Genomic DNA, 23,934 nt, shown 5'->3' with positions numbered 1-23,934 from the left:
TTATCTCCAACCGACTTAGCATTAAACAATGATTTGCTCGACCGGCAATATGGCGACGTAAAGTCACAAAATTTTGTGACGTAGGTGCATGAGCTCTATATTTTGTTTTGATACTTCCTGTAAATGTCTCTTCAATTTCTGGACCCATGGGGAGAGTCAAATCTGCTTGACTCCCTCCACTAAGCAGATATAAGTATCGATTAACATGATGGTCCAGTAAAGATGGAGCAAAACATCCTTTGTGTCTTATCACTTCCAGTGACGTCAGGGGAAATTCCTGGCATCTTAGTTAGAGGAACCTTCTGTGCAGTCTATTAGATATTTTCTTTGCATACTGTTCTACTAATACAATACCAAATGAATAGGAATAGGACTGTTGCTGTAGATAGTTGGTGCGACAGCCACATCATATCAAGCAAAGTAAGCCTCATCTCTTCAAGACCTAAACCAGAAAGAGAATGATTATTCTTTGAGCCCAACTGTTATTTTGGATTAAAGTTATATAATCTATTACTTGTAATTACATGGAAACATGTACATATTCACTTTTGTATTGTGTTGTGTAATTTGGAAAGTGCATGGCAGTCTACCTGTATGACCGAATGGTATATGTCCTTCCATAAATAAGTGGAAGCAGAAACACTGTGTTGGCCAAGAAGCACAATGAACGGGCTGAGGTCATAATGAGATAGGGCTTGTGGAAACATTGATGCTCTCACTAACATGTCTGGCCTTGGAAACTACTCCTGCAGGACCCCCCCAAATCAGGACAGCAAAACCACACTGGGCGGTCAGGCAGGAGGAGAGCAGATCAACCATGGAGCAGCCAAACAAAGACCTGCTCTCCTCAAGGTCTGAGTTCATGCAAAGGACACGCAGCTAACCACTGACTTTTCTCATTTTCCATCTCAGGGACACATTTCATAATACCCCTTAATATCCAGCTTGTCATCTTTTTCCTACAAATCCTGACTAGAAAGACAGAAAGAAAGATGACCCAGAAGGACAGGATAATGAGTTTTCAACATAAAGTTGATGTTTTATCTGGAGTCAATACTTCATAATCTGTATAATTTACTTAAAAAAATGACATCATATCATGGCTCATTACAATGATGTCATTGCAAAAAAAAAAAGGATTTGCTTCATAGCATCTGGTCTCAGAGGAGGTAACGTGCTGTTAAGTACCGCAGCAAGATGATGATGAAAATGATTTTCTTCATCCTGTTTACGGATTGTTGGTTGGAACTAAAAACAATGACTCTGAAAATAACAAATGTTTTCTTTTCACAGTTACTCCTCCAATTGAGTTGTTGTTATTAGTGGTTGATTTATATGTATTTGGGTTTGTGTTCTTGTTCATTCAGACAGAGGCAGTGAAAGGTGCCTTGAAGGAGCTGAATCTGAACATTGTGGAAATGGCTGATGAGAATGCCACATTGGATGGAGGAGATGTCCTTTTCACAGGTAAGTGAAATATGATTCCATCAGACCCAATATGTCTTTTCATATACATCATTAGCTTTCCATTTGAATCAGATGATTTTTTTTTCCCCGGGTGGGAAAGGGTTGGTTTGGTTAACACTTCTCTTTACATTTGCGAGAGGTCACAAAGCACCAAAATACATCGCTTCAGACAAATTCACCTCATGCCTGATTTTCCTTAATTTAGTATATATCAGGAAATGAAAAACATTTTGTGACGTCATTGTGAAAAAATGGTGGTTGATGATGGATGTCCATTTTTATTAGGTCCGCTTTGAAAATGAATTTTCATTCATGTCATACATTTCTTCTGCAAAAGTAAAGTTTAATTAAACGCAATTTAGCCCAACCAATCAGAGGACAGAAAAATGCTGCCGCTTCTCTAGGCCAGCTAACGGGCTTTGTTTGTGGAATCTGGTTAAAGCCTTTTTCAACATCTTTTTTTTTTTTTTTTTTTAACTTTACAGGCACTTAAAATTGTGTTGTCTTTTCTTAATTAAGTTGCAGGTTGGGCTGACAAGAATTATGGCGTTTGTGAGCATCAAGGATCGACAATACAGTGTATAACTCAAGAATGCCTCTGCGTAGAACCCAACCAGATGATTGTGTGTCTGATGGAGTTTGTCTGTCTTTAAGCTTTTCTAAAAGACATTCCACAGTTTGACCTCAATGACCCTGTACTTCAACACACTAAACAAAATTTCTCCTGAAATTAATCTGCAGTGAAAATCTTATGCAGCATACTGCACAGTCAAATCAAATCAGCGGGAATTACATTTTGACCAAGGGCCTTTAATTCCACTGATGAAGACTGGGAATCAAGAATATTTTGATACATTCGAATTTGTCTCGGTTCAGTGGTTAAAATCTGGGTCAATGTCTTTTACCACTATGAAGCCCAGTTAGCATACTTAGTAGCATTTCCAGACAATAGTGCTGTGCTCTTGTCTCAGTGTTTCTCATGGCAAAGCTGTAAAGGTTTTTGTTGTCATCATCCCAGCTAATGGCAAATAAAAGCTCAGCACTTCTATTGGGAGCCAATCCTAGGGCTCAGTGGCGTGTGCCAGACATTCAGCATTCTCTTTTTGTGTTCTGCCATATTGGCCACATTTGAATCTGGTGACTGCAGTGCTCAGCGAATTGTGTTCCAAGGACCATTCTGTCAGTTTGTTTTTTCTTTCGCAGAATATTTCAGATTATATTTATTAGATGCCATGTGTCCTAAACAATTGGGAAAACATTTTACCCCATCTGATTTTCTTACATTAATTGAGGAGATTTGGATCAGTCACTGTTTTCGATCATCCAAGAGGTGTTTAATGGCTGTAAGGTCAAGTTGTTCTTCACCAGACTCTTCAAAGCATGCCTTTATGGAATTCGCTGTGTGTACTGGGTCAGAGTCAAGTTGGGAAAAGACTAAACTATTCCCATCAGGTTGCAAGTGCTGTATACGATTTTCCAAAATGTTTTGGCATGATGGAGAAGTGTGACTCATGATTGCTTTAGTGAAAGGATTTAGAATGCCCTGAAGATTGAGAATATATATTTTTTAAGGCTCACTTATCTTTCGCTGTTTCTTTCTGTAGGTCGAGAGTTCTTTGTTGGCCTGTCCAAACGGACCAATCAAAGAGGAGCAGAAATCCTTGCTGATGCCTTTAAGGTGAGATAAAGTGGTGGATGGAATTAAGCAAATTATTAACGCAAGGGTAGCTTGATGACCTTGGCATCTAAAGCACTTAAATGAAGAAAGTACAATCTCATGTAGATCTCCATACCCTGGAACACAACACTGGTATCTCGCTTCCACTTTGAATGTATTGAGTAATTTAGCAAATTCCATCAGACACAAATCAACATAAATATTGTAGTTAGTCTTGTGACCATGTCAATTCTATTACTCACTTTGATTTTAATGCTCCACCAGGTTTTCTAGTTCTGTGCTTTGAAAATACTATTTTCTGGTTATAAATAGGTTGCTCTTTATCAAGGCAGTCATCACAAGATGCTTACCTTTGGAAAAACATTCAAGTTTTGTCTAAAAAAAATCCCACTAATACTACTGTGAGGTTTTCTTTCAAAACAGTGACTGTATGTCTGTCATAGCATTTACTGGATACCATCCCTCCCGATATGGTTGGCTTTATAATTAGAAACTGCTTGGAAGTAAATCTTTTATACAGACTAAATGCAACTCACTTCACACAGTATACGCATGCATCCTTTGATTAAAGATACGAGCAAGATTTGAAACATTACATAACATGCATTATACAATCCATTTAGGCATAGCTAAAATTTATACTTCCCCATAAATGTACAGCTTTTCATATTAAAAGATTCTGTCTTTCAGCATATCTGATTGGCACTTGCTCCAAGGCCTTTCAAAAGCTCTATTCATCAACTTGAGAAGAAGGGGTTCGCCCTTCAGGTCAATAAAAGAAACCGCAAATGATGATAGTTCGGCAAGTATAGAATACATGCTTTAAATCATTATGGAACCACTTTGCTGTACTTCAAAAGAAGTTTTCTCATACTTTGGTATACTGCAAAAGGTGGTTCTTTTTACCTTACCTCCAAAGTTGAAGCCTTGATCTGTATAGTGTGTACCTGAGCAAAATGACCAAGAAAAATATTATGAAAAAACTCAACCTCCAAACTCAGAAATTAGTAACAACCTGAATTCAGAGTCAAAACAAAATAACAAAAAGACATGACTAAATTGAATGGAAACGTATCCTGATGGGATTCGGGATTAGGATGAGGATCAACCCGAGAACCACAAGTTTTAGTCTGACCTATAAATTTTTATTTTCAGTTCATGATGATTTCTAGAGCTTTATATTAGGTATCATATCATATTGTAGTCACTTATGGCGTATTGGTTCATCAAGCAGTGAGAGTTTGACTGTGCAAATGTGAACATCAATTGTCATCTCCCTTGATGTGCCCTGAGATTGAACCAGTGACCATTGGAGTGTGCCAAGGAGATGCCACCTGAATTTGGCCTACAACCCAAAATCAGGTGAATAGGATAGGCTCCACTTGATGATGACACGAAATAAGATAAGGGTAGAATGATGTATGAATTATGTTAAATATACTTTTTTATTTTACTTTGTCTAAAGTACCAAAAGTAAGGAGATTTGTGTTTGGTAGATTATTTTTTGGCTTTTTTAAAAATGAAACACGCGTTTGTAAAACAAGCAACCAATGTATGAGTTGCCTCCATTAACATTTTTCCAAATCTTCTCTTATGGTGTCAAATGGCTGATGCCATTGACTCTTCTTTTGACCTTCTGGTACCCTATTTAAATAACTGATTGGCAGCACCTTTGAGAATTGGCCCTGCTACAGTGGTCAGTGGTTGTCTGCTCTAAGATTTGCTGTAACACATTTGATTATTACAGATTGGACAACTTCAAACTGGTACTCCAAGTTGCGATATTTTTTTTGGATTGAACCAGAATACCATTTCTGAGCCAAATGCCAATTTCCCAAATATAATGAGATGTCCAAAATAGGATGGATAATGGGTGTGGGGGGGGAGATTATGCCGGAAGAAGACTGACACTTACAGTATGTACTGTAGGCTTTCTTCCAAAGATGTGCAGTGATGATTTGCTAGATGTTATGGCAGAAGGCTCCCTGCCCAGAAAACCTGGAACAGACTGCTCTCACCCAATCTCCGGTCTCATTGGTGTTGCACTGAGACAGGAGCTTGGACATGTGGAGGAACATTACATTCACTGATGAGTGCATATTTTGTTTATGACATTTGGATCAAAGGGTCAAAGTGTGAAGACACAGAGAACAGTTTGCTGATTGCTGGACCAATAGAGAAGCATCTTTTGGTGGAGACAGTGTTATGGTGTGGGGAGGCATCTCCATTACTGGATAACAAAGTCTTGCTGGTTAAGAAGGGGAAGCTACCCATTATTTTTCTTTAAACGTCAACCATCCAACCACCAAATGAGAGTCAATGGCAGCAGCAAAATTAGCTGTTTAAAATTGGCAGAGAACATTTGGCATATTCTTGGGTACTCTGCTGCTCATCCCACAAAATCTTGTTCCACACAAATGTGGCATCATTTATAGAGGTAACGGTTTCCACCACTAAAAGTAAGTATCTTTCGGCTTGTCCCTTTCGGGGTCGCCACAGCGTGTCATCTCAGATGAACGCACATATATGTTTGGCACAATTTTTACGCCGGATGCCCTTCCTGACGCAACCCTTCTCAGGGAGTGGAGGCCCCAGTGGGATACGAACCCACAACCCCTGGTTTACCAACCACTATCAGATTTATTTCCACAAAGCATTGTTATAACAAATAAACTATCTTCTGATTCTTCTTTCTTCTTCTTTTTCTTCCGGCTTGTCCCGTTAGGGGTCACCACAGCGTGTCATCTTTTTCCATCTAAGCCTATCTCGTGCATCCTCCTCTCTAACACCCACTGTCCTCATGTACTCCCTCACAACATCCATCAACCTTTTCTTTGGTCTTCCTTTTGCTCTTTCGCCTGGCAGCTCCATCATCAGCACCCTTCTACCAACATATAAATTTCCTTATTTTTAGATTTTTGCTGATGGAAAAAAAAACACTTCAATAAAAAAAACACTTCAAATAAAAAAACAAAGAAAAAAAAATCCAATACTTCTTGTGTTCGTTTCTTGCAGGATTATGCAGTGTCTACTGTCCCTGTGTTGGAAGGGCTCCATCTGAAGAGTTTCTGCAGCATGGGGGGACCGGGCCTCATCGTCATCGGATCCAGTGAACCTGCTCAGAAAGCCCTCAAAGTATGGAATTTGTGTATTTATGTAATGTGTTTATGGAACTAGCGTCATCTCATGGTGATGAATTTGCCAACTGTCGTCATGGGAACAGTTGAATCATTGTCTTGGCAGTGTATATTTCTTGAATTGGCACAGCAGATGTTTGCTTCTTTTTTAATTCCTTGATAGCCTCTTGGTTCAAATCTGTTGTTCTTTTCATCCAAACTGATTAGATTCCCTGTCATTATTTGCCAGCCATTCTAAATGCCACCTTAATCCTTTATAGATAATGAACTGTAGTAAGAAAACCCATTAGTACAAGCTCTGGTACAATACCAGTACATCATCAAATAAAGAGCTTGAATGTTAACAAAGAAAAGACCTGTGACTAGATCAAGTTGTTATACAGACAGCAATGGCAAACAGCATAGACACAGTGGAAGGAATGGAAATTTTTCTCATTGACGGACCTGACATTCTATCCCATTTCTTCTGCTGACAGAAAACAAATTGCAGGCAAAATCTTCCTTCTTTTCCTTTTGGCTTGTCCCATTAGAGGTCACCAGAACACGGCATCTTTTTCCATCTAAGCCCATCTTCTGCAAGTTCCTCTCCAACACCAACTGCCTTCATGTCTTCCCTCACAAGATCCATCAACCTTCTCTTTGGTCTTCCTCTCACTCTTTTGCCTGGTAGCTCCATCCTCAGCACCCTTCTTACAATATACTCACTCTCTCGTCTCTGGACATGTCCAAACCATCAAAGTCTGCTCTCTCTCACCTTGTCTCCAAAACATCCAACTTTGGCTGTACCTCTAATGAGCTCATTTCTAATTATACACAACCTGCTCACTCCTCGCGAGAACCTCAACATCTTAATTTCTGCCATCTCCAGTTCTGCTTCCTGTTGTCTCTTCAGTGCCACCGTCTCTAATCCGTACATCATGGCTGGCCTCACTACTGTTTTATAAACTTTGCCCTTCATTCTAGCATAGACTCTTCTGTCACATAACACACCTGACATCTTCCACAAGCTTTTCCAACCTGCTTGAACCTGTTTCTTTACTTCCTAACCTCACTCACAATTGCTCTGGATTGATGACCCCCAGTATTTGAAGTTGTCCACCCTTGTGTTCTCTTCTCCCTGTAGCCTCACTGTCCCCCCTCCACCATTCTCATTTATGCACATATATTCTGTCTTACTTCAGCAAAATCAGGACTGATATTCCTTGGTTGATTCGAATCATGTAGTCCGTTGGTTTAAATAGTTGAATTCCTTGCAGTTGCGGTGGGATCTTTTCCCACTTAATGTCCTATTCATGCATAACATTCTCTCTGTACTCTTTTTTTTTTTTTTTTACACATGGTACAGAGATTATAATGGGTACTATCTCGAAATGGCTGCTCTATTAAAGACATTAGAACATCAGCAAGTGCATGGTGACCTAAGGTCTTTGCGCAGCTCTGTATGAAGAATAAATGTTTAGGGAATTTGGCCCTGGCAGTCCACTCTTTGTTGGTATGGTCAAAATCACCTTGGTCAAATTCTTCCTTCACCGGTGCCTCCTTGTGCGACATGTCCTCCTACTGGATAAGGTGTTGAGTAACCAACACACACCCCAATGCATTTTCAACTAGACCATCTTTAATAGCTTTGAACTAATAGCCTTGAACAATGGTTCTCAAATTGTGTACACCAAAGACAACCTCAAAAAATACTTGGCTCTCCAAGTACCACCATAATGATCAATATTATGATATTGACATTGACACTGACCTAGACAGGATCTTGAGAATCTATGCCTAAATCCATCCATCCATCCATCAATTTTCCAATCTGCTTATCCCCACAAGGGTCATAGGAGTTCTGGAGCTTATCCCAGCTAACGTAGGGCAAAAGGCGGGCTACACTCTGAACTGGTTGCCAGTCAGTCACAGGGCACATATATTGATATCGATATATAGTGGGAACTGAACCCACTCTGTCTGCACCAATGTCAGGTGAGTGTCTAGGTTATCTTTCTTGGACCTTTGGATGAGGAGTATCTTTTACAGTCTCTTTTCAATTGTCTTTTTAATTTTTGTTGTATTAATAGTCATCATGAATCTCACTGAGGGTGTAGTGGTCAGAGATGGGAGCAAATCACATACAGTATTTACAAGTCACAAGCAAGTCTCAAGTCACTGCAGGAAAAAAAATCAAGCAAGTCGAGTCATTACTTAGCAATGCAAACCATGCAGGTTGACATCCTCTTTTTGCAGAATTCATCATGAACATAATCCATCCATCCTTTTTCTTAGCTGCTTATCCTCACAAGGGTCACGGGAGTGCTGGAACCTATCCCAGCTGTCAACGGGCAGGAGGCAACGGACAGCCTGAACTGGTTGCCAGCCAATTGCAGGTCACAAAGAGACAAACAGTCGCACTCACAATCACACCTACGGACAATTTACTGTGTCCAATTAATGTTGCAAGTTTTTGGGATGTGGGAGGAAACCTGAGTGCCCGGAGAAAACCCATGCAGGCACGGGAAGAACATGCAAAGTCTACACAGGGAGGGCTGGGATTGAACCCGGGACCTCAGAACTGTGAGGCCAATGCTTTCCATCTTATCCACCGTGCCGCCTGAACATAATCCTTGAATCCAAATTGTATTTTCTTCGTAACTCCTCCTTGTTCATCCACGTGGTTATATTTCACAGTGACAAGTGTGCAACAACCCAGGCTGTGTTGCCAGTTTGGCACATATGACCCCCAAAACGTTTTGTACTTACTAAAAAGGCAAACTGGATCAATTAAAAAGCATATTTCCAACTCTTAACGCAATGAGTTGTCAAGTTATGTAATTCAAGTCAAAGTCAACCACAGTCTCTGAGCTAGTAAGGCTGAAGTCAAGTCAATCATTCTGAAGTATTTGGCAAGTAATTTGCAAGTCTTAAAACTAGCAGCTGTAGTCGAGTCGAATCAAGTAAATTGACTCGAGTCCCCTGATCTCTGGCGGTGGTACGTTTGCCTCACTTTCTTGTGGTTGTTGTGGCTTCAGCTCCCACTTAGTGACCTCGAGCATGTGAATGTGAATGGTCATCTGTATTGATATGTGCCATGTGACTAGATGGTGACCAGTTTAGGCTCTAGTCTGCCTTTAGCTGGAAGTCACCTGGGATAGGCTCCTGCGTGCCGTGACCTGAAATGCGATAAGAGCTATTGCGAATGGATTAATGAAAATCACTCTTTTGACCTCGAAATCTATAGAAGGTTTTCGAGTAGAGCAAGTCTCCAGATTTATGTAAAGGTTTTCATAATCTTGTGTTTAGATCTTGGAAGAATCAGAATGCACACTGACCAGATGGATTTCCTCATCCGTCAGTCCTTTTCACCACCAAGCTTCTCCCATGATGTAATTCCCTTAAAGTACCATACACGGCTGCAGCACCCTCTCACTTTAGCTCAGCACCAGGCACCCCTTACTCAGCCCAGCCCAGTCTCTGTCATGAGGTCACCATGCTATGCTGTTTGGGGTTCCCCTGCAGGATGTTCATACATGTATTACTCACTAGCATAACACAGTGCTGTGAACGTCTCATACTGAGTTGTGCCTCCGAACCAAAGATATATGGCACAAGGCTTCGCTGCTTGTTAAGTGACCGGAGATACACTGAGTCAGCTCAAGTGGTAGACAGTCGCAGCTGGAGACAAAAGTGGTTCAAAATTTCACTCTCTTGCTTTGTAAAACAAAATAGTCTCAATATTTCTCAATGTTTGAATGGCCCGAATCCATTTACTACGCTTACATTTACTGACCAATTGAAAGAAGTTGCATGTGCGTATCCCCAAAATACTTGTAAACCAGCTACATGCCACAACATGAGAGGAAATCGCAAGATCAGCTTCATTCCTTTCATCCTAAGTGGTTTAAATACCTTAAAAAATATCTACAAACTACATCAAGAGTTTGTCTCAACAAATTCAGAATTCCATAAAGAAATTTACTCAGTGTAGCTAAGCTAGCTATGGTAATGGTTATGTTTTTTCAAAACAAACAATTCTTGTAAAATGTGTATTTCATTATAAATTCTAAAAACATAATCTAAAACCATAATCAAACTGGGGCTGAATGATGGGCGACTGGTTAGCACATCTGCCTCACAAATCTGAAGGCCGGCGTTCAAATCCGGCCACTCCTGTCTAGAGTTTACTTGTTGTCCCCCGTGCCTGTGTGGGTTTTCCCCCAGTACTAAAATTTCCTCACATGTCCCAAAAAACATCTATGGTACTGTTGGTTGATTGAAAACTTTAATTCCCCATAGGTGATAATATGAGTGCAAATTGTTGTTTTTTTATATATGTGGCCTGCGATTGACTAATGACTAGTTCAGTTTGTACCCCACCTCTCGGATCTAAGATACAGTGATACAGTACAGTATTTGAACACCCTGCTATATTTCAAGTTCTCCCACTTAAAAATCATGGAGGGGTCTGAAATTTTCATTGTAGGTGCATGTCCACTGTGAGAAAGATATTCTAAAAAGAAAAATCCAGAAATCACAATGTATGATTTTTTTTTTAAACGATTTATTTGTGTGATACAGCTGCAAATAAGTATTTAAACACCTGAGAAAACTAATTTTAATATTTGGTGCAGTAGCTTTTGTTTGCAGTTACAGAGGTCAAACGTTTTCTGTAGTTGTTCACCAGGTTTCCACACACTGCAGGATGGATTTTGGCTCACTCCTCCACACAGATCTTCTCTAGATCCGTTTCTGGGCTGTCGCTAAGAAACAATGAGTTTCAGCTCCCTCCAAAGATTTTCTCTTGGGTTTAGGTCTGGAGACTTGCTAGGCCACGGCAGAATCTTGATATGCTTCTTACTAACCTCCCTAACCCTAACTCCTTGGTTTTCCTGGCTGTGTGCTTTGGGTCATTGTCATGTCAAAAGACCCAGCTACGACCCATCTTCAATGCTCTGACTGAGGGAAAGAGGTTGTTTCCCAAAATCTCACAATAGATGGCCGTGGTCATCCTCTCCTTAATAGAGTGCAGTTGTCCTGTCCCATGTGCAGAAAAGCACCCCCAAAGCATGATGCTACCACTCCCATGCTTCACAGTAGGGTTGGTGTTCTTGGATGGAACTCATCATTCGTCTCCCTCCAAACGCAGTGAGTGGAATTATGACCAAAAAGTTCCATTTTGGTCTCATCTAACCACAAAACCTTCTCTCATGACTCCTCTGTATCATCCAGATGGTCATTGGCAAACTTAAGACGGGCCTTGACATGTGCTGGTTTAAGCAGGGGAAACTTCCGTGCCATGCATGATTTCAAACCATGACGTCTTAGTGTATTACCAACAGTCACCTTGGAAACAGTGGTCCCAGCTCTTTTCAGGTCATTGACCAAGTCCTGTTGTGTAGTCCTGGGCTGATTCCTCACCTGTCTAAGGATCATGGAGACCCCACAAGGTGATATCTTGCATGGGCCTCCACTCCTATTGAGATTGACCATCATGTTTAGCGTCTTCCATTTTCTAATGATTGCTCCAACAGTAGACCTTTTTTCACCGAGCTGCTTGGCAATTTTTCCATAGGGTAGAGTTGTACAATTTTGTCTATGGTGTCTTTGGACAGCTTTTTGGTCTTATCCATGTTACAAGTGTGAGTCTTACTGATTGTATGGGGTGGACAGGTGTCTTTATGCAGCTAACGACCTCACACAGGTGCATCTGATTCAGGATAATACATGGAGTGGAGGTGGACTTTTAAAGGCGGACTAACAGGTCTTTGAGGGTCAGAATTTTAGCTGATAGACAGGTGTTCAAATACTTATTTGCAGCTGTATCACACAAATAAATTATTAAAAAATCATACATTGTGAATTCTGGATTTTTCTCATCTCTCTCACAGTAGCCATGCACCTACAATGAAAATTTCAGACCCCTCCATGATTTCTATGTTGGAGAACTTGCAATATAGCAGTGTGTTCAAATACTTATTTTCTCCACTGTAGCTGGAAGAGGTTCCAGTATGCCCATGACTCGTGTAATAATAAGTGGTACAGAAAATGGAAGAGCGTGTGGATAATGCAAATGACAGATTAAACATAAACCTCAATTTCCGGTAAATTGTCTTTAAATTTGGTAGAGATTTTTTATTTCATTTTCCTCACTCCAGTAACTAATTTGCTTGAAGCCTTACTGGCAAGCCAATTATGCTGTCCATTTACCTCAGAGTGAATTCCATGGCTGTAGGCCAACTTTTGCAACTACTTTATGCTCAGTCCGTTGACAAGATGTATGTGAACAGGCCAGAGTTCTCCAGATTTTGACTGGATCTTGGAGAAGAAACACAAATCAGGTAGATTAATATTGCTGGAAGTTGTTTTAGACATGCAAACCAACACAACTTAATATTAGAACAGAACTAAATATTAGAAGAAACAAAATAATTTTAATAAGAATAAAGTTCTAATTGGTGGCACAGTGGGCCATCTGATTAGACCGTTGGCCTCCTGGTTCTGGTCCACCTGTGTGGAGTTTGCATGTTCTACCCGTGCCTGCATGGGTTTTCTCTGGGCACTCCAATTTCCTCCCTATCCCAAAAAGCTACATTAACTGGAGATTCCAAATTGCCCTTAGGTGTGATTATGACTTCGACTGGTGCTCATCTCTCTGTGTCCTGCGATTGGTTGCCAACCAGTTCAAGGCATACCCTGCCTCCTGCCCAAAGATGGCTGGGATAGGCTTCAGCACTCTTGCAAACCTTATGAGGATAAGCGGCTCAGTAAATTAATGAATAAAGTTGTCATTTTATCAAGATAAAACTACCGTATAGCCGCCTTTAGATGAGGGCTGTTAGTAATAACAGGACTTCCCAGAAAGTCCATCAAGATTAAATAGATTTTTTCTTTGTCCATCCATCCATTCATTTTCTACAGCTTCTTTTTTTTTGTGTCATAAAAAAGGCCATGTTTGGGGAACGCTTTTGTGTGTTGTCACTAAAAGAAAACCTGTCCAGAAAACACCTTAAAATCAGTGTAAAACAGTAACTTGATTTTTGCTCAATCTGCTCTTCTATTTTTTTTTCACATTTTTTTTCTTCTACTCAGGGAACCCCTTATCTAATTGGCTGACAAGTTTCAGTTAAAAATATTTCCACTTCCAGTGTGAAAATCCAAGTGGTTCTTCAAGTCATTATTAGGACTTTCACCACTTCCCCTAAAAAGTCAATGCAAATACTGCTAATGGATGATTATTCATGATAAAAGCATTGTGGGTAGAAGAATGGATCAATTGATTTTTTTCCCTGAATGTATTTGTTATAGAGGGTTTGAGAGGTATTTGAAGTGTTCATTCCATATTTTTTATTTTGTTCCAAATTGTCTGTTTTCACTGAGTTAGTTCAATCGTTGGAAAAAAACGGAAGTGTTTTTTAACACGTTGAAATGATATCCAATAAATATACTTTATAGCGAGGCTTACAACGAGCAAGTGTCTGTGACTTTGTTCATCCTAATACATATTATTCTATATTATTATTATTATACATATTAGGACAAAAGGTAAATGTTCAACAAAAAGCGTGATGCAGAAACAAATGTGATCTTTGGTGGAGTCAACATTTCACCTCCCACCTTGTTCTTCTAATCCCACTGTGTATGAGAGGCGGTTTCGGCAGTCACACACATGAAGATTGTTTTCATTTAGTGCTGCTGCAGCCACCACTGCCCCCAAATGACCTTGGAATCCGTGATCCGTCTGTCCTGTCTGTTCACACGCACATACTCATGCACAGGTTTTTTGAGCACACTAGAGGATATTACGTGAACTTATTTTCATTTCCGGCACACTTAGCCTCATCAAAACTGGAGTCACTACTTGTCCACCTTTAAGATAAAACTAATTTGCAACTTTTACGAAATAAATTATGTCATTCATGTTTGGATGTACAAATCATCTCTTGTTCTTTTAATGTTATGCACGTATCAAGCTGGTAGCATTTGCTAGAGCAGCACATGCCTTCATCTTTCGCTTAACTTTTAAAAGAATCATTTGGGCTGTCTGCCACAGAAAATGCCATAGTACTATGCGCTGTTTCCAGATGAATCTATATCACTTCACTCAGGCCAGAGTAATTTTCTGGGGAAAGGAAAACACGTTGTACTTTGACAGCACATTTAACATCCAGGTTTTATTTAGAACACATAAACATTAATTTTCCACATATTACAATAGCAAGGTACAGACTCCAACTGTACAGCTGTATGTGTAAACGAAGACAGGGTAACATTGTCCATGCTTCTTGTGCTAAATGCAAACCAAAGATAAAGCACATGGTGAAACAACTTTTTTAAAAAGGCTTTATTCATTAGAATGGCAAAAGACAAATCAACATAAAGTGTTAGTAACCCAGTTGTTGTTTTTTCACACAAAGTAGATGATCATAGATGTTTTTTTCTTTTGACTGTGGACACGGATTTGCTCTCTCTCTCTCTCTCTCTCTCTCTCTCTCTCTATCTCTCTCTCTCTCTCTCTCTCTCTCTCTCTCTCTCTCTCTCTCTTTCTATCTCTCTCTCACACGCAAACACATACACACACCTTTTGTCTCAGTCGTATCCGTCCACACATGTTCTGCTCATAAATATTAAGAGACACCTGCTTCTCCTCTGGTCATAACATCCTCACCCACCGGCCACCTTCCATCCCCACTTCCTCTTGGCAGCATGTGAGTTTATCTCAGTCTCTCTCTTGCTCCTCCCACCTTCACCACCATTAGATTACATAAATAATATGACATCTGCTGAAGAAGAATGTCTGGTCCTGTGTTCTCCATTAATGCCCCTCCTCCTCCCCCACAGGTCTCAGAGTGGTTTTGCTCACATAGTATTGTGGCCTTGCTTTTCACTCAGTCTGTCTGTATCCCTGCAAGTCAGGAGGACTCTCATAGGCAGTAACTGTAAATATTTGTGTTAATGTCCATATTATGTGCTTTTAGATCATGCAACAAATGAGTGATCATCGTTATGACAAACTGACTGTGCCCGATGACCTTGCCGCCAACTGCATCTACATGAATCTGCCCAATAAAGGACAGGTGCTTCTGCATTGCCCAAGAGAGGAGTATCCAGAAAGTGCAAAGGTAATATTTTGCTCAACTATTGTCAGGAGTGTGATTTTAAATTATCAGGAAAAGGGATTCAAGTCAGTAGTACAATACCACACACAAATAGGTTAAAGTGCCAAGAGTTGAAGAGGTAATTCGCACAAATGAGAAAACAAGTGTGAGCCACGGCCTAAAACTTACAAGAGCTACTGTCAGTTCATTTGAAATCCTTGATGCATTAATCATAAAAAAAAATGTCCAACATGTTTATTTGTTGCTATGTGGTTGTAGGTCATGTATGTTCAAAATTTCCCAATGGGGATGGGTGTATTTATAAAACTATTGTGGTCCTGTCATCATCATTTTTTCTCATCACTGCCTTAGGATCTATATGATAATATGATCTTGCTTACACTTACTGTAACTATAAAAGGTCGTGGAGGGCTGACTCGCGCTTTGTGGCCGGGCCTGCACCTACTGGGCCTGCCCTGGCCGAGCCTGAAAGGGTAACATGACTCCCCCTTCCCTTGGCCTCACAACATGTGGGAGGGGCCATAAGGGTTGGGTGCCATATGAAGTGAGTGGCAGCTAAAGGCAGCAATTTTGGGGATCCAATCCATGGCTACAGAGGCTCTAGAGATTATGGAATTTCCGACTAGATATGGTTGGGCACCCCTCCATACACAACTTGGGCTCTGGTACTAGTCCTCTTGAGAAGGGTTGGACTCTCTTCCACTCCGGAGTTGCCCATTGTGAGAGGCACCAAGATGGTGTAGGTATACTTGTCGACCCTGGCTTGGTTCTTTTATTTTGGCCTTCACCCCGGTGGATGAAAGAGTAGCCTCCCTCCGCCTTCAGGTGGAGGGACGGGTGCTGATTATCGTTTGTCCATATGCATCAAACAACAGTTCAGAGCAACTGCACTTTTTGGAATCTATGAAGGGGGTGGTGGAAAGCACCCCCACTGGGAACTCCATCGTTCCGTCTGTGGGGAGAACACTTCAAAAACCTCTACAATTCCACCAACACATCTTCCACTGAGGAAGCAGAATCAGGGGTCTCTGAGGCGAGCTCTACTATTCTGGGGTTGAGGTCACTGAGGGGATTAAAAAGTTCCTTGTTTTGTTAGGTGCCAGGGATTCCCCCAAAGTTCCTGAAAGCTCAGGATGATGTGGAGCTGTCCTGGATGACATACCTCTACAACATCGCATGGACATCAGAGATAGTGCCTCGAGGTTGGGAGCCTGAGGTGGTGGTCCCTGTTTTTAAGAAACTGAACATAAAGGCTCTGTCACACCATGACGTTCTGGTCAACGTCCTCTGAACATTTCAATCGTTCTATTTTTCAGCGTTCTCAAACGCGGATGACACATGTGGCGTGTGATTAACGTGTGTCTAACGCATGACTTAACGTGTGTCTAACGCACGAAAAGCATGTAACAGCGACCAAATAAGATACCCCTAAAAACCATTAGCGTGTGCAAACGCGTCATTGGGGTGCAACGAGCGATTTGTCAACGTAAGACGAGTGTGTTGAGCGTGTGACCAATGGGTGAATAATGACAGAAAAGCGTTTTGCTGGCGTGTAATTTTTACAGTGTAACCGGGCACTAAAACGTTGGAAAGTTCATAGTCAGTTCAGTTGTTGTCGTGAGCTAGAACAGTGAGCATCATGCCGCCGAGAAGAAAAAAAGTTAGCGCGTGGACTTCAGCAACTAGCACTGCTAGTAAGAAAGCTAAGCCTCTTTCATCACGAGCAATCTGTTTGGAGGAAAAACAACAGCAGGAGGAAGAGCACGTCCACGAAGTCACGCACCATGTGACACCCCCTGGGGACCCTAAACACCCTGCAAACCCCAGTGAGGACAGTCCGACAAAGAGACAAAAGAAGCAGAGAAAGGATTGCAGGATCCTGGACCGGGCTGTTGAGGATAGTCTGGTAGAGTTTTTCCGCGAAAACGAACTGCTGCTTTCTGGATCTTCCATAGTAGGTGCTCTCTACTGCAGCTTAATATTAAATGAACCTTGCTTTTACAAAACATCGGTTTATATACCCATATGCATGGAAGCTCGGGAAACGCTCGAATGACACTCAATGGACACCAAGCGACCTTCGTTTCACTTTGGTTACACGCTGTGTGCGCTAGGGGATTGTTCAGTGGGCGTTGACAGGTTGCCAGTGAGTGATTCACTGCAAAGCATACGATTAAGTAACAATCAAGTAAAGCTAGAGTTACGACTGACTAATGATACCCAAACACGTGCAACGCTCGGCGAACCTTAGTAAAACGTTCCACTGATGTTCTTGAATGTTCTGCAGCGTTTAAAATTAAACGTTGATGAACGCTGGTCTCGGTGAGAACTTTTGTGCATGTTCAAAACTTTTTTTCCGGACCGGCGTTCTCCACTGATTCCCAGTGATCATTGACGTTCACTGGTGTGGAAATAACGCTACTCTGGAGCTATCCGGGCGACCATAAAGCGACTACCAACGTTTCCTCAAACGCTATAGGACGCTGGCCAGAACGTCATGGTGTGACGGGGCCATAAGGGTGTGTACCAATGCACGGGGATCACACTCCCTGGTAAGGTCCATTGAGGGAAGCTGAAGAGGAGGTATCCATTGGGAAGTTGAATCTCAGATTCAGGAGGAGTAGTGTGGTTTTCATCTTGGCCGTGAAACGCTGGACCAGCTCTACACCCTTGGCACAGTCCTTGAGGGTGCATGGAATTTCACTTAAAGGTCAAGTGTCATGCCTATAAACATTATAAGATAGATATTGTAATGAAAAATACATATAACATTATTCACTTCAATGTCTATACGAAAAAATAAATATGAGCGGAGAGCGCGTCGTCAATGCACAAAGTTGCGGAAGTGTCATTCAACATTCAAGTGGTAGACATATTGGCTGCATCTTCTGTCCATGACGTCACACTGGGGCATTCACCATTGAAAACACGCCGTGCTACCTACTATGGGAGACGAACACCAAAGATATTTGGATTTTTCAGACGCCCCTTCTGACATGGAAACTCTTTTCAAAGAAGAGAACATCTCAGAACCAAGTGAAGTGACCGGGGCAATATTACCCTATCGTTTCGAGCCATATTTAGATGACATGCGGATCACGGCCAAACCTCATGCGGCTAAACCACCTCTCCGCCCGATCCACCTCCGTGGTAGTGATAGACAATGCCACCCACGAGCAACGACGATGCCCTGGCCAAACCACCTCCCTGTCCGATCCACCTCCGTAACGGTGATATAAAACGCTGTCCACGACGAGGATCGATCGATGATGGCATTGTGCGAAAAGAGTGCAACATAATTTTGGCTATGAGAAGTCAAGCTACTTTTACCTATGTCACAAGACCTCTGAGTGACATTATTTTGCTCAATATGACAAAGGCATTGAAAGAGGAGTTCAGAGCGTTCTTTGAAATGTGCTGCATACAAAAATGCTCCACCCGACGCAAGATGGACAAACCACTATGTTTTTGTTCTGGATTCTCTTGTAAGGATACACATATCATATGATAACATTGACAATATTCAGAAACCCGCATCAGAACAATGTATTTTCCCTCGCAGAGTATTTGGTAATAAAATTAATACATTTAAGGAGGATGAGTGTCACAAAATAGATATTGTTTTTCTGTGAACACCTACACACTGCCCATCACATTTAATGTGCTTGGCTTACCGAAGCCTTAGATGGATTTGTGAGGTAACACCACAAATGCACAAACACGTAAACTATAGCTATAAATGTCAAAATTCGGTCATGTATATGTTGACTTACATTCACTGCGAAATAGTTTGGGGTTTTTTGCACTGTTATTCCATTGGCTTATTATTGGGTGTGTTTTTTCAAGGTGCTGCCGGCCTCAATCCCCGCAAAAGAATCTCATGAAATTGAATCCAGTTGCCTACAGCCTACTTGTACAGAAGTACAACCTCAAAATGTGCTCAGTGGTTGAAAGCCCAACCTTGCCAGCTATTTTTAGAAGGAACAATTCCGAAAAATGTGCATATTTGGATTGAGACCTATGGCAGAGAGTCAGTTTTTTTTCCCCCCAGAAGATAAACTGACAGAATTCATCATGACCATAAAATCTATTTTTCCATCACATTCTTTCAGCTTTGGTAGCTCCTTGAAGGACCATCTGGAATAGTAAGGAATTAATATGTATACCGAGATCCAGTTTTACAAAGTTCAGACCCACCGCAAATAGGCTTGATGTGTGGTATGAAAAGTAAAAAAAAAAAATTAATAGTGGTGGTTAAAATTCCAGGCTTTGTTGTATGCCATTAGATGTCTTGTCACAGTTTTGAGCTTCATTTGCTCCATGTAATTATATCCCTGTGCAATAACATTTTGTCTGCTCTCTATCACGCCACAAATTATCCATCCAGTCAACGATCTATATTTATTTGGCTCGTCAAGTTGCATCAGAGCTGCACGTTAACAATGGCAGGGCCTGAGGAGGCTGAGTTGAAGCAGGCAGAGAGGAGGCATTTATTGGTAGTTACTGGCAGACAACTTTTTTTCCCTCACTTTGGAGATAAAGAAACACCACAGACAAAAGGCTCAGTGATATATGGGAGCAACTACTGTATTTGACCGGCCCATCCTCGAACCAACAAATAAGTTTCAGCCACTGAAATAACAACACTACAAGAAAGATCAAAAGAATAAACGCTGCAGAGGCAAAGCTGTCATTAACAACAGGGGATTCACTTAATCTTGCATGAAAGAACCACATCATCTGAGTCATTTCGTCGATAATGCGGCAGATACAACGACAAATGATCAATGACCATCATTTATTAACATAGTTGTCTAATAGGAGCATTTATACACACGAGGATGTGCCATGACTGTGGTTATAGAGGAGGTTCGAGCGTCGTCGCGCTAAGCATTTGGATCACCACCAGAGGCCTTGTAAAACCATAATGCAGCATGAGATCAAGGGTGTTCTGTCAGTTTCCTTGGCTGTGCTACGAGATCTGCTGCACTCTTGCAGCAAGGTTGAAGTAAAAGCTTTAATTATAAAACAATCCAACTTTGGATGTATCATTAAAAAAAATAAAAAATGAAAAAAACTGGTGTTCATCTTGACAAAGTCCACAGCCCATGGGTGTTTTGGTGTAACATTATGGACTGTTGATGGATAGAAGCTATTGGGACATCTTACCAATACTGTACACCGGGAAAGAAATCAGGAATAGGGTTCTCCTTTTAATATGTACACTCTTTCAGGAAGACTTTTTACAATATTTTGGAGGTCCTTCATGAGATTTTTTATATCCCTGCCCATGGCCCTGTGTGAGCCAGAAACATAATTCCACACCAAACTCATTCAACCATTCCTTAATCAACCTTGCTTGGTGCACATTCATCATGGAATGCCACAGGTCTTCGTCATAAGCCAAGTACATTCCACTGAATTGCAAAAAGCTAGCCACAAAGCAAAATAGGTGTCCTCGCTACTCATTTAGCAACATAGGGTGAAAATATTAGGTACAGCTCTCAGTATTATGCAGTGGAGTCCATACCCCTGCTACAAACACAAAATAAGCATAATACTGCAATTGAAGGAATACATCTCTGTCAATCAAAACTTTGGATTATTAGTTCAGTCAAATCACAATTTCTGGGATGAGAGCTGGAGACAATTTCTTGGCACAAATTCTCAAGTGCACCCAGTCAGATTGTGCACTTTTGACAAATGTTATGACTGATTGGTGTATTTTCATAATCAGTGTTAAGAGGTCTTTTCTTACCTTAGTTAACACAGTAGAGCACTGTGTTTTCCACAACAACTCTCTAGTTTAGCTTGAATTATGTTGTGTTGTTCTCTCTATTTGTGTTGTACAGTACTTATTTCTACCCTACTCTGTTAAAGTGATTCCTAGAGTAATTCTGGCAGGCATCTAAGAGCTAGCAGTGACTTCCGACTGACTTCCCTCAGTAGATCTATATTTTACATGTTCACAAAAAGTTTTCCTCAAGCAAAGCTTGTATTATAACAGTATTGACTGATGTGAATTGAAATAGCTAGTACTCATGAGTTACTGAACTCACAGCTATAGCATTTTGCTATAGAAATGTGATAGACTGATTGTACCACAACCTATATTCTTAGCAGTTGATCGATAAATGATTCCAGACTCCACTGTGAATGAACGACAAAAACCTGGAGCTCACTGTGTTAGACACACCATCCAAAGGGGGAAGGAGTAGGATGGCTTGCTAACAATAGAGTGTGATGCAGAATGTGGACGTCATGCCAACCAGTCTGACTCACACTGTCCAAGCTAATAAGTTTGTCTTTCCAAAGATGAGAATGTTCACCAATGAGAGTTATTATTATCTGTATGAACTAAGAGGTGTTGGGATAGAGGCGGCAAATATTGTGACTGTAGCCAAGTGTGATGCAGTGAAGTTCTGCAAACTAAAACAACAAAAATAATGCTTGAAATTATTACCTCCATCATCTATCCAGGGGTTTTCTACATCACTTATCTTCTTGTTGATAAGATTATCTACAAAATAGATAAGAGGTGATAAAGACAGGTTATCCATTTTTTCTTCCCATTCTTCTTTTCAGTTAGTATTTCATCATGGTTGGCAAGAAACAGGTGCATTCCTGGCATGTATGTATGTATGGTATGGACTGTGGTTCAGGTTATTCCTAGTAGGCTATTTCCTTTCTTTTCATAGGTCTTTGAGAAGTTGAAGGACCACATGCTGGTCCCCGTGTCCAACAGTGAGAAAGTGAAAGTGGACGGCGCGCTTACATGCTGCTCTGTGCTCATCAACAAGAAGGCCAACAACTGAACCGAGCCTGCGTCCCATCACAACAGAGTTCAAGACTTGGTGAAACAGTCATAGCCACTGAAGAATTAAGAGGATTTGGTATTTTTATTGAGGGGCAAATCATAGCCTTAAGGTCAGACACATTTTATTCCTTGAAATGATTACATTAACTTTTCTTAGAATTGATTCACACAACAGTATTGATTTTAGGTTCTTTGTGTTTGGCAGTTGGAGTGAGGCCTCACCCAATTAACACTGTATTTTAGTCACTGTTTTTATTGAATCCAGTTCATCATAACACTTTGGAAAACAGAACTTTGCTATGGCAAAACACAGAAGCCGATTACTGTATAGCTTGCATGTGTTAAAACTTGTCTTCGACACAGTGTGTGTTGAAGTCCAACACTGTCGAGACTGTGCTGCTTCTCAACGAGACTCCGAGCGAGAGCTGAGGAAATGACATCAGGAGGTGATGCTTGCATATGGGCAGGCAGGCAGTGATGAAGCATGGAAAGAATTTGGTTTGTTCTGTTCAGAGGAAAGGCTTGCAATGCCAGTAAACACTAACCCTTAAACATGCTCCCTCTGTCTTCCTCTCTACTGTTGAATCATAGACAGCTTTGTGCCAACTTCAATCTTGTTTTACATATACAGTCTAGCAGATGCGTTTAAATTTCTGAAAATTTTAAGTAATTGTTGCGACAAACAGCTGAAAAGGTGCTGAATGTAAGTGTCATTGCAGGCAACCGTCACTCTCAACATTGTTATCGTGCAAGGGTTTGCCCCATGGGTGATCAACTTTTATTGATCTCAGCTAATTATTTTGTCAGAACATGACGTACTATACCTCGTCACTATTATACATTTTCCTTGGTAGGTAAATTGAAATCGTTTTATCATTATGTTTTACCACTATGGATTTTTTGGTGCTCTTTTGTGTACACTGTGTGATATGAGCACTTAATTATTCTGTTGATTTTTGGAGGGATTTATTCAATTTATAACTGCTGCACTAATCTGTTGATTTTTTTTGTGATCATCTTTGTTCCAACTCAGGTGTTTTGTTTTTAATGAAGATTGTGACTGATACCTATTTTAGCATTTGAAAAGCGTATTTCATGTAATTTACATCGTAAAGTAACCCTCAACATTCAATCGAGTTGTGTTTCATGACTATTAAATGACTGTTATTGTAGCAGAGTGGTCGTTATGTTGTCATATGTTTTGAAGAGCGTTTAAGATTGGTTTGGTTGTCAATTTCGCCTAATATCAGGGACACACTCTAGAAACGTCACTAAATAAATGCATTTAATAAAAGCACACTACCACCATCTAGTGGCAATAATATCAAACCTGCTGTTTTTTTTTCCATCCATCCGTCCATCCATTTTCTTGACCGCGTATCCTCACGAGGGTCTCGGGAGTGCTGGAGCCTATCCCAGCTGTCAACAGGAAGGAGGCGGGGTACACCCTGAACTGGTTGCCAGCCAATCGCATGGCACATAGAGACATACAACAGTCACTCTCACAATCACACTAGTTTATTTTTCAATTTAGGGCAATTTAGTGTCCAACTTCCCATACCGGATCGGTCGTGCCCGGGTTAACAACGCCCGCCCCCGGCACTGCTAACCTGCAGGGCGTCGGTGGAAATTCAGCTACTGTGGGTCGAAGACAAAGAAGAGGAGGAACTGGATCCAGCCAGAAGAAAAAGAGGAATGCACAGAGCCTACAACTGAGTGTAGGGACTTTGAATG

General features: G+C 41.0%; 1 protein-coding gene across 2 annotated transcripts in view; it reads left to right on the top strand.

Moving 5' to 3' along the window:
- ddah1 (dimethylarginine dimethylaminohydrolase 1) overlaps positions 1–23,643 on the top strand; it is a 76,120-nt gene extending 52,477 nt beyond the window's left edge. Inside the window, exons 2-7 of one of the 2 annotated variants that reach the window (XM_061825009.1) lie at positions 753–852; positions 1,368–1,467; positions 3,072–3,145; positions 6,161–6,280; positions 15,243–15,386; positions 22,082–23,643. In XM_061825009.1, the coding sequence (XP_061680993.1) occupies positions 753–852; positions 1,368–1,467; positions 3,072–3,145; positions 6,161–6,280; positions 15,243–15,386; positions 22,082–22,198 (655 nt within the window). In that variant the 3' untranslated portion in view covers positions 22,199–23,643. The remainder of the gene's footprint in view (positions 1–752; positions 853–1,367; positions 1,468–3,071; positions 3,146–6,160; positions 6,281–15,242; positions 15,387–22,081) is intronic. The other variant, XM_061825008.1, reaches the window with a different exon arrangement.
- The last annotated feature ends 291 nt before the right edge of the window (positions 23,644–23,934 follow it).

Source organism: Syngnathoides biaculeatus, chromosome 7 (genome assembly GCF_019802595.1).
Source record: "Syngnathoides biaculeatus isolate LvHL_M chromosome 7, ASM1980259v1, whole genome shotgun sequence".
NCBI classification, from domain to species: Eukaryota; Metazoa; Chordata; class Actinopteri; order Syngnathiformes; family Syngnathidae; genus Syngnathoides; species Syngnathoides biaculeatus.
The sequence above is the reverse complement of the archived record's forward strand: the minus strand, read 5'-3'. Positions and strand labels throughout refer to the sequence as shown.